Below are 12,087 nucleotides of genomic sequence, written 5' to 3'. Positions count from 1 at the left end.
ATGAGACAACCCATTAAACCACGCCAGACCAACCAACAGGTTTATTGCTCTTACCTGCCAATTGTGTTGTTTCGGACGCCACGAACCAGTATGCACTCATTAGTCTCTTCGACTTCGAAGAACGTTGTAACCAGTATAGTTACTGAGCACTATGACATTTCATATACAAAGTCTCATGATAATGAACGGTTTTTTTTGCCATTTTATACTTTACTAGCTTATGATTGCGCCTCCTCCCGTGTGATTTTTTTTCGGTACAATAGTCCTGCTATATATTTTCCTAGGGTCTCAAACTATCTCCATACGAAATTTTATCTAAAACCGTTCGGTAATTTTTGAGTTCATGGCGACAGATGTGGCGGGGCACTTTGTTTTCTAATATATTTTTAGAACTGTTTATGAGTAACAATTTTGAGCCTTCTTCGATAAATGGGCTATCCAATATTAAAAGAATTTTTCATTTCTAACCAGTAGTTCCTGAGATAAGCACGTTCAAACATACAAAATCTTCACTCTGATATAGTAGTATAGATAGATAACGATAATGAAATGCGTTTCACATTGCATCTATAATTTGAACATATTGAGAAATTAAATTCGAATAAAACTTCTTTTGTTACAGAAATGTGTGTTGATCTCTGAAGGAGGGTGTACACTAGGTGGCAACAGACCTGCGGGTAGTACTACTGAAAGTTCCTATGAAACGACAAGGATTCCTACCGAAGGCACAACACCAGCCGCTTCTACTGTAGACCAGAAAGCAACTACACAAGAAGTCCTCTCTACAACTGAAGCCGCTACTTCTGGCATTCCTACCGAAGGCACAACACCAGCCGCTTCTACTATAGACCAGGACACCACTACACCAGAAGTCCTCTCGACAACTGAAGCCGCTACTTCTGGCATTCCTACCGAAGGCACAACACCAGCCGCTTCTACTGTAGACCAGGAGACCACTACACCAGAAGTCCTCTCTACAACTGAAGCCGCTACTTCTGGCATTCCTACCGAAGGCACAAAACCAGCCGCTTCTACTGTAGACCAGGAGACCACTACACCAGAAGTCCTTTCTACAACTGAAGCCGTTACTTCTGGCATTCCTACCGAAGGCACAACACCAGCCGCTTCTACTGTAGACCAGGAGACCATTACACCAGAAGTCCTCTCTACAACTGAAGCCGCTACTTCTGGCATTCCTACCGAAGGCACAACACCAGCCGCTTCTACTGTAGACCAGGAGACCACTACACCAGAAGTCCTCTCTACAACTGAAGCCGCTACTTCTGGCATTCCTACCGAAGGCACAACACGAGCCGCTTCTACTGTAGACCAGGAGACCACTACACCAGAAGTCCTCTCTACAACTGAAGCCGCTACTTCTGGCATTCCTACCGAAGGCACAAAACCAGCCGCTTCTACTGTAGACCAGGAGACCACTACACTAGAAGTCCTTTCTACAACTGAAGCCGTTACTTCTGGCATTCCTACCGAAGGCACAACACCAGCCGCTTCTACTGTAGACCAGGAGACCACTACACCAGAAGTCCTCTCTACAACTGAAGCCGCTACTTCTGGCATTCCTACCGAAGGCACAACACCAGCCGCTTCTACTGTAGACCAGGAGACCACTACACCAGAAGTCCTCTCTACAACTGAAGCCGCTACTTCTGGCATTCCTACCGAAGGCACAACACCAGCCGCTTCTACTAAAGACCAGAAAACCACTACACCAGAAGTCCTCTCTACAACTGAAGCCGCTACTTCTGGCATTCCTACCGAAGGCACAACACCAGCCGCTTCTACTATAGACCAGGAAACCACTACACCAGAAGTCCTCTCTACAACTGAAGCCGCTACTTCTGGCATTCCTACCGAAGGCACAACACCAGCCGCTTCTACTGTAGACCAGGACACCACTACACAAGAAGTTTTCTCTACAACTGAAGCCGCTACTTCTGGAATTCCTACCGAAGGCACAACACCAGCCGCTTCTACAGTAGACCAGGAGGCAACTACACAAGAAGTCCTCTCTACAACTGAAGCCGCTACTTCTGGCATTCCTACCGAAGGCACAACACCAGCCGCTTCTACTGTAGACCAGGACACCACTACACAAGAAGGCCTCTCTACAACTGAAGCCGCTACTTCTGGCATTCCTACCGAAGGCACAACACCAGCTGCTTCTACAGTAGACCAGGAGGCAACTACAAAAGAAGTCCTCTCTACAACTGAAGCCGCAACTACGACCCCCGCGCCCATCTGCCCACCCGGCTTCTTTGGACAGGTGCCGCACCCTGACCGCTGCGACGCCTACTTTATGTGCATCCCTGGGACTGCGCTCGAACTTTTCTGTGTGGAAGGATTTGAGTTCGACCCGATGGTTGACGTAAGTAATATTAAGTAGGTTCTCAATTTTCGACTATGGAATAAGATGTAGATAATAAACGAAAATGAGACAACCCATTAAACCACGCCAGACCAACCAACAGGTTTATTGCTCTTACCTGCCAATTGTGTTGTTTCGGACGCCACGAACCAGTATGCACTCACTAGTCTCTTCGACTTCGAAGAACGTTGTAACCAGTATAGTTACTGAGCACTATTACATTTCATATACAAAGTCTCATGATAATAAACGGATGTTTTTGCCATTTTATACTTTAATAGCTTATGCTCGTGACTCCGCCTGCGTAAAGGAGTTTTCTGAGATAAAAGTCCAGCTATATATTTTCCCAGGGTAGGAGGTGGCCTGTTCCCCCCAGGTTGTCAGACTATCGCCAAATCAAATTTTATCTAAAACCGTTGGGTAGTTTTTGAGTTTATTGCGTTTAGACTGCCCGACAGATGCGGAGGGGGACTTTGTTTTTAATACATTTTTTTAGAACTTTTTAAGAGTTACTATTTCGTCATACATGTTTGTTGCGTAACTTTAACCGTTTAAGCAGCGCACCCTACGGAAGCTTTCAAAAATAATAAATTTTCCTCGTATTAGCATAATTTTTCATTTATGATCCGCTTTTATTGGTTAAAGCGAGATGTTATATAGTCTTGAGCCTTCCTCAATAAATGGCCTACGAATATTAAGAGAAATTTTTAATTCGAACCAGTAGTTCCAGAGATTAGCGTGTTAAAACAAACTAACAAACTTTTCAGCTTTATATAGTAGTATAGATAGATAATGATAATGAAATGTGGTTCACATTGCATGTATAAATGCAATATATTGAATATATTAAATTCGATTAACACTACTTTTGTTACAGAAATGCGTGTTAATCTCTGAAGGAGGATGTACACTAGGTGGCAATAGACCTCCTGCGGGTACTACCACTGAAAGTTCCTATGAAACGACAAGCATTCCTACCGAAGGCACAACACCAGACGCTTCTACTATAGACCAGGAGGCAACTACACAAGAAGTACTTTCTACAACTAAAGCCGCTACTTCTGGCATTCCTACCGAAGGCACAACACCAGCCACTTTTACTGTAGACCAGGAGGCAACTACACAAGAAGTCCTCTTTACAACTGAAGCCGCTACTTCTGGCATTCCTACTCAAGGTACAATACCAGCCGCTTCTACTGTAGACCAAGAGGCAACTACTCAAGAAGTACTTTCTACAACTGAAGCCGCTACTTCTGGAATTCCTACTGAAGGTACAACACCAGCCGCTTCTACTGTAGACCAGGAGGCAACTACACCAGAAGTACTTTCTACAACTGAAGCCGCTACTTCTGGCATTCCTACTGAAAGTACAACACCAGCCGCTTCTACTGTAGACCAGGAGGCAACTACACCAGAAGTACTTTCTACAATTGAAGGCGCTAGTTCTGGCATTCCTACCGAAGGCACTACACCAGCCGCTTCTACTGTAGACCAGGAGACTACTCCAACAGAAGTCCTTTCTACAACTGAAGCCGCTACTTCTGGCATTCCTACCGAAGGCACAACACCAACTGCTTCTACAGTAGACCAGGAGGCAACTACACAAGAAGTCCTCTCTACAACTGAAGCCGCAACTACGACCCCCGCGCCCATCTGCCCACCCGGCTTCTTTGGACAGGTGCCGCACCCTGACCGCTGCGACGCCTACTTCATGTGCATCCCTGGGACTGCGCTCGAACTTTTCTGTGTGGAAGGATTTGAGTTCGACCCAATCGTTGACGTAAGTAATATTAATTAGGTTCCCATTTTTTTACTTGTTATATGTTGACTGTCACAGTGGCGTAATTGTAATTGTACACAGTACAAGTACGACTACCACGCTGAGGTACTGAGTTCGAATCCCGGTTTGGGCCAAAATAATCGAGAATAGGTTTTTCCATTTTAAAAAAAATACTCAGTCGCAGCTCGGAGTCAGGAAGTTGGCGGTGCGATACCCCCGCGCCTTGGATAGCACGTAAAGTCGTTGCTCCTGTGCTTGATCTCTCTCCGGTCATGTCGAATTGCCATCACACCGAACTATGAGAGTGAAGGAACAGAGAGTGCACTTGTGTTTTGCGCACACACTTGTGCATTATAATATATCCTGCATACCTGGCTAAGCTCCGTTGAGATTGGCCGCCGTGGCCGAAATTTGGCTAGGAGAGATTTATTGTTACATGTCATTGATGTTATAGAATTCAGGATTTTATTATCTCCTATCTTCATCACGTTTGCCAAAAATATAGATAACAAACAAAAATGAAACAACCCATTAAACCACTCCAGATCAACCAACAGGTTTATTGCTCTTACCCGCCAATTGTGTTGTTTCGAACGCCACGAACCAGTATGCACTCACTAGTCTCTTCGACTTCGAAGAACGTTGTAACCAGTATAGTTACTGAGCACTATGACATTTCATATACAAAGTCTTATGATAATAAACGAATATTTTTGCCATTTTATACTTGAATAGCTTACGCTCGTGGCTCCGCCCGCGTAAAGGAGTTTTCTGGGATAAAAGTCCTGCTATATATTTTCCCAGGAGAGAAAGTCGCCTATATTCCCTCCAGGATCTCAAACTATCTCCATAAAATCAAATTTCATTTAAAACCGTTGGGTAGTTTTTGAGTTTATAGCATTCAGACTGGCCGACAGATGCGGCGGGGGGCTTTAATATATTTTTTAGAACTTTTTAAGACTAACAAGTCCTTTCGTAAATAGTCTCGATAGCCTATTTGGGTGTGAAACGAACTACCACGACGAATGTCTGAGGATTAAAATGCCTAGGGCACACACCTCTCAATTTTATAGAATTATGTGTGTATCCTTTGTGAATTATCGCTTGGTTTAACGGTGAAGGGAAACATCGTGAAAAAATCTGCATACCGTGTAGTTCTCCATAGAAATTTTGAGGGTGTGTGAAGTCTACCAATCGGCACAAGGCTAGCACGGTGGACTAAGGCCTTATCCCTCTCAGTAATTCTTCTCAGCTTAATATAATAGTTTAGATAATGATAGTGAAATGTGGTTCACATTGCATCTATAACTTTTTTTTTTGCTTTGAATGACGAGACGAGCTTGCCGTTCGCCTTATGATAAGCGATACTACCGCCCATAAACAGTAGAAAAACCATCCAACACCTTGATTATCAAGTATTGTTTGGTATTCTACTGCGCTCACCATTCTGGAACGTGAGATGCTAAGTCTCTTAATGTCTCGTAGTTACACTGGCTACAATGTCCTTCAAATCAGAACACAACAGTGACTACACACTGATGCTTGACGGCAGAAATAGACATTGCGATGGTACCTATCCAGGCGAATTCACACATATGACAGACCATATATATTTAATTCGAATAATACTTCTTTTGTTTCAGAAATGTGTGTTGATATCTGAAGGAGGATGTACACTAGGTGGCAACAGACCTGCGGGTAGTACCACTGAAAATTCTGACGAAACGACAAGCATTCCTACCAAAGGTACAACACCAGCCACTTCTACTGTAGACCAGGAGACCACTACACCAGAAGTCCTCTCTACAACTGAAGCCGCTACTTCTGGCATTCCTACCGAAGGCACAACACCAGCCGCTTCTACTGTAGACCAGGAGACCACTACACCAGAAGTTCTCTCTACAACTGAAGTCGCTACTTCTGGCATTCCTACCGAAGGCACAACACCAACCGCTTCTACTGTAGACCAGGAGACCACTACACCAGAAGTCCTCTCTACAACTGAAACCGCTACTTCTGGCATTCCTACCGAAGGCACAACAGCAGCCGCTTCTAGTGTAGACCAGGGGACCACTACACCAGAAGTTCTCTCTACAACTGAAGTCGCTACTTCTGGCATTCCTACCGAAGGCACAACACCAACCGCTTCTATTGTAGACCAGGAGACCACTACACAAGAAGTCCTCTCTACAACTGAAGCTGCTACAATCCCCGCGTCCATCTGCCCACCCGGCTTCTTCGGGAACGTACCGCACCCCGAGAACTGTAACGCTTACTTCATGTGCATGCCGGGCGGCAATGTTCTCCCGCTATTCTGTGGCACTGGATACGAATTCGACGTAATTGTTGACGTAAGTTCTTCTTCAGATGCAGACTTGTTTTTAAGGGGTTCCAATTTTGTACTGTGGTGGAATATTCTTAGGCTTTCTTAAGATTGAAATATCATTCTCTAAAATCTGTGACGCGTTCTTTTTAAATTGGTTAGATTTTGATATTACTGTTATGCATGAGAAAAAGAGGAAAAGTATATGAGTAAAAATATGACGACATACTTGAGACCAGTATTACAGATATGTAAAGTGTTAGAAATCCACACTTGTTACCGGGCATAACGCATGTAGGACTATCGAATACTCGACTGTCATCAAATACTGACTGACCTAGACAGTATCATATTGAAAATAAATGTATAAATATCGCTTGGTATTTTATATTAAGTTGACATAATTGATAGAATTACTTTAACAGAGGGGCGAGGTTAAAAGTCGAAAATTTGAAATGTGATGAACTTCGTTAAAAAAATTAATGTTAACAATTTTTGTTTAACAGGGATGCGTGCCGATTGCGGAAGGTGGCTGTACCCTCGGAGGAACTAGACCTGCCAGCACGACGGAACCCGCTTCAACAATGGAGACAACTAATGGCGTGGACCTGACTACGGCACCTCCGACTGCAGTCACCACAGAATCCTATGTATCAACAACAGAAAGTTCCACGACTGTGCCACCAGTTTGTCCCCCAGGATTCATCGGTGCCATACCACATCCAGAGCAGTGCGACGCTTTCTACATGTGTACAGCAGGAGTGACGTTACCATTGTTATGTGTGGAAGGATCTGAGTTCGACCCAGCGTCAGGAGTAAGTACTATACAGTAGACCTGGTGCTAGGATACCTATATGTTATATCCGCCTGGATAGCGACCACCGTACACAAGGTGTTAAAACCGGGATCAGCCTGTGTATACACGGTACCAACAGACCGGCACTATTGCATCGACTGACAAGGGGATTCATGTCTCGTGAGTCGACATTCTTTTATACCCCACTCCACTTACCATCATGGGCAGTGGGGTCACTTTACCGTGCGAAATAAAAAAAACAAAAACATTACCAAGCGGCAGCTACCACTAACACTTATAATCGGATTTTAATGTTTAGTCTTATACAGAAAAAAGGATAAAACTATATTTTTTATAATAATGCCAGCAAACGAAGAAACGTTTCACCTGATTATATACTCGTATGTTCCCGACTGTCTATAAATACCTATAAGATCAAAATTACAGTGCGTTAAAAATACCATGGTGGAATTTCGCAGAAAGAAAATAAAAAGGAATAAGAGCGGATATGATCGAATCCTCTTTATCTGATCATAAACAGATATTTCTAGAGATTAGGACGCTTAGCACCACAAAGAAATAAAAAAATACAATACCATGCAATTAATTATCGCAATCTCTATAACGAAACATTAAAAGCGGACTATATTAATGATAATAATGATTTCTACTATTTGGAGACATTTATTTTAGAACAAGTGACCAAAAGTAAATTAATAAAACATAAAATATTAAATCCTCCACAAAAGGATTGGATATGCAAACACATAATTAACTCAATTAATACACGTAATGAATATTGGGAACAACTAAAAATTAATCCGAATGACAAAAGATTACAGAAGAATTTTACTGACGAAAAAGATAAAGTTAAAGATATGATTAGGGCACGTAAGAAAAAATATTATTGTGACTTGTTTGAAAAAACCTATAAGCGTCCCAAAAAAATGTGGGAACTTATTAATAGTCTAGCATTAAATAAGATTAAAGATAACAAAGGTCCTCCCAAACTAATGACGGATTCTGGACTTATTACGGATGGCACTGCCATTTGCAATACGCTTAATAACTTTTTCTCGGCTGTTGGTCTGGAACTGGCCAATAAAATTCCCAATTTATATCATATTAATAGTGATAGTACACTAATATTGCACGAAAATATTTCGGCGTATAATAACACTCTAAAAGAACTCTCACAATGTAGTGCAAAAGAAGTATCAAAAATTATAGATAATTTAGATAGTAACACTAGTACTGGCTTAGATGGCATTAGCACTAAAGCAATAAAATGTTTGAAACCCATAATCGTAGATAGGTTAACTAATTGTATTAATAATTGCTTGGCACGTGGTGTCTTTCCCGATACACTAAAGGTCGCTAAAGTGAGTCCAATTTATAAATCCGGTTGTAAATTGGACCCTAATAATACCGTCCAATATCAGTCTTACCTGTATTGTCAAAAATATTTGAACGTATTTTATATGATCGCTTAAACAATTATCTAGTGGACAAAAAAATTCTGATAAACCAGCAATACGGTTTCCGTCAGAAATCGAGTACTCTCACGGCTGCGATTGATTTAATTACCAAAATAAAGACCAACATTGATAAAAAAAATTTAGCCCTAGGTATTTTTATAGACTTAAAAAAAGCCTTCGACACTGTAAGCCACAAAAAGTTAATAGAAAAATTGAATAATATAGGCGTTTGTGACACTGCCCTTGATATATTTACATCATACTTAAGAAACAGGCAGCAAGTTGTAAAAATTAATAATTTTATTAGTTCCACCCAGAACTTAACCTATGGCATTCCCCAGGGGTCTATCGTTGGTCCATTATTATTTCTAATATATATAAATAACATTAGCAACATTGGACTGACTGGAAATCTTACACTATATGCAGATGACACATGCCTTTTTTATTTTGATAATTCTATCCATGATATGATATCGGATGCGCAAAGGGACCTAAATTTGCTCAACGAATGGCTTAAATACAATTTACTTACAGTTAATACGGCCAAAACATCATTCATGATTTTTGCCGCAAAAAATAAAACCATACCGGATTTTACACCTCTCACTATGAATAACGACATGCTACGACGTTCCAATCAAGAAAAATATCTTGGCTTATGGCTTGACGAAAAATTGACATGGAAAGTGCATATCGATCATGTTAGAACAAAACTTATCTCAATATTAGGAGCTTTGTATAAGTCATCACACTGTATTCCCATTAAAGTCCGGCCCGTTATATACAATTCATTAATCAAATCACATTTGGAATATCTCATTGAAATTTGGGGTTCGGCGGCTGTTACCAACCTTAGCGTCCTGCAAAGAACTCAAAATAAAATAAATAAAATATTATACAACTATCACTATCGTGCACCAACAGCACAATTATACGAAAAAACAAAAATATTAAATCTAAAACAACTTTACACATATTACACTTGCATCCTTATTAAAAACATAAACACAAAATCTATACAATCTAATATCAACTTTATAACTAAAATTCATAAACATAATTTAAGAAACAAACCCAAACTTCAACTTACTAATGCCCGAACTAATCACGGAAAGAAAACAATATTATTTGAAGGAGTACAGTTGTATAATAGCTTACCTAACGAATTAAAGGAATGTAATAATATAATACTTTTTAAAAATAAACTAAAAAAAATTGTGTGTATGCTTTATCTATAGATTGCTTATCCAGCAGCCTGGATTTAAAATTTGTTAAATTTGTAAAATATTTATTTATATCTCATTGTAAGTGAACTGTAAGTTTTTATGAGAATAAAATTCTTTAAACCCATATGAGACGAAGCAAATTACATTTACCGTGCAGGCCGAAAAATCTGTAACTTAACAAATTTTCTTGCGAGGCTCTTCCTACTACAGCTAAAATAGACAACTCACATATTGCAGAACCCCTTACAACTTGTTATCACTGTTTACTTAGTAATCTATTTTTTTTTTGCAGACTTGTGTACTAATAGCTGAAGGAGGATGTACTCTGGGCAAGAGAACAACGCCTGCCTCGGACGGCTCAGAAGCCACTGAACATGTCTCAACAGCAGAGCCGACAACCGCAGCGAGTATGACAACATCTGACAACATAGATTTTACCTCAGCGCCTCTCGGAGATAACACTGATGCGGACAGCGTGCAGACGACTGCGGCAGCCCCAGAGGCGAGCACCCAGGCTCCGGAGACCATCATCTGCGCGCCGGGCGTGTTCGGCAACGTCCCCCACCCCTACAAGTGCGACAGATACTTCCACTGCACGCCGGGACATATGCTCGAGCTCTTCTGCCCAACTGGATACGAGTTTGATCCTCACTTACAGGTAAATTAATTTTCATCTTGATTTTCAGATCTTGGTGGCAATTTTTATATAGCTTTTGATCTGGTTTTAATTCTTAATCTAATTCAGACTTAGTCAATGGGGTTGATTAGCAAAAGGGATTGGAAAAGCAAACTTAAAATAGTGTATTTGTACTATTTTCCAATATAACAAACAATGACTGATTGATAAAATATACAAATTATGTTTTTGTATTAGAATAAGGAAAAACATAATTTTATTTAATGTTACAGACTTGCGCGCCGATCTCGGTCCACGGTTGCACCGCGAACAAAATTAACGGACAGGCATAAACAACGGACACTCGACGAATATCTGTGGCAAATAGCATAATTATCGCCCTGAAATCAGAATAATTGACGCAGACTTACTGTATAGAAATCAGATCGCGCACAAAAAATGAACTTTATATTAGTGGCGTAAAGTACATTTTAAATAGTGCATAGTTATAAATGAGCATTGGAAGTTAATAGTAAATTAATGTGAATAAAAAAGTATGGTCACATAATAAATATGTCAATGCTTTAATTTTTTTCGCGGCGATAGTTTCGCGTCGACAATAAAGCCGCATGGTAAAGCGCACAATATTTATCGATGTAATACTTACGGAATATAATGATAGGTAATAATTAATATTATAAATGATTTACGTATTTGGATGTCGAGATAATTTATGAAACGACTGAAGTAATTATGATAATGCTTTCACTACTAGGAAGGTACAGTATCCATGAGAGCTATGGAATTATATCCCCGAAACGAACTTAAACGTAGACGGGGCCGCGGGCAAAACTAGTTGTTTACATTGAACATTCTACATAAATATATAGAAAAGACTAAACCAAAGCTTAACAATAAATTAATTACATCGATAAAAATTAATGTGTTAATTGTAAACATACTGTTTACAAAGACATATACTTGTTTTGTAATATATTGTAATATATTTTGTACTTATTATATGAAATGTTGAAATTATATGCGTTTTATTTTTCGTTAATCTTGAAGGCTGACAAATAGCTCAGTAACTATTTACAAACCCAGACTGCTGGAGCTAAATCACTTCAGGCAGACGTCTGATGCTGAACCTTTGAAAGTAAACGCAAATAGCTCGTAGTGCATTGTCGAACATTTTACGATATCTTTCGTCGATATTACTGCGCAAATATTTGATGTGTATTCGATTAGGCCTAACACATAATATAATACTTACCAATACATTAATTTTCCTGAAAATATACACAAAAATCAAATTTCATGTTTGACGCGACCTGCGCACGCGCCGTGCGCACCCAGTGTAACAAACAAGTGTTAAAACAATATGGCGCCGCGCGACACAAGGTAGTGTAAATGGGTAATTTTTGATAAAATTTATTTACTTCACGGAGACAGGAATGACTGGATAAAATATTGTTTGCT

At 40.2% G+C, this 12,087-nt stretch overlaps 1 protein-coding gene across 24 annotated transcripts in view; it reads left to right on the top strand.

The window, feature by feature from the left end:
• The window catches only part of LOC115444506 (mucin-17-like), a 66,858-nt gene extending 55,214 nt beyond the window's left edge, over positions 1–11,644 (top strand). For 19 of the 24 annotated variants that reach the window (XM_037440246.1, XM_037440268.1, XM_037440261.1 and 16 more), the window contains 6 exons: positions 623–2,386; positions 3,264–4,166; positions 5,810–6,517; positions 6,996–7,304; positions 10,285–10,650; positions 10,902–11,644. In XM_037440246.1, coding sequence (XP_037296143.1) covers positions 623–2,386; positions 3,264–4,166; positions 5,810–6,517; positions 6,996–7,304; positions 10,285–10,650; positions 10,902–10,961 — 4,110 coding nt within the window. In that variant the 3' untranslated portion in view covers positions 10,962–11,644. The remainder of the gene's footprint in view (positions 1–622; positions 2,387–3,263; positions 4,167–5,809; positions 6,518–6,995; positions 7,305–10,284; positions 10,651–10,901) is intronic. The other 5 variants (XM_037440250.1, XM_037440263.1, XM_037440262.1 and 2 more) reach the window with 5 other exon arrangements.
• Positions 11,645–12,087: the final 443 nt, after the last annotated feature.

The sequence above is a fragment of the Manduca sexta genome, chromosome 18, assembly GCF_014839805.1.
Source record: "Manduca sexta isolate Smith_Timp_Sample1 chromosome 18, JHU_Msex_v1.0, whole genome shotgun sequence".
Lineage (NCBI taxonomy): Eukaryota > Metazoa > Arthropoda > Insecta > Lepidoptera > Sphingidae > Manduca > Manduca sexta.
The sequence above is the reverse complement of the archived record's forward strand: the minus strand, read 5'-3'. Positions and strand labels throughout refer to the sequence as shown.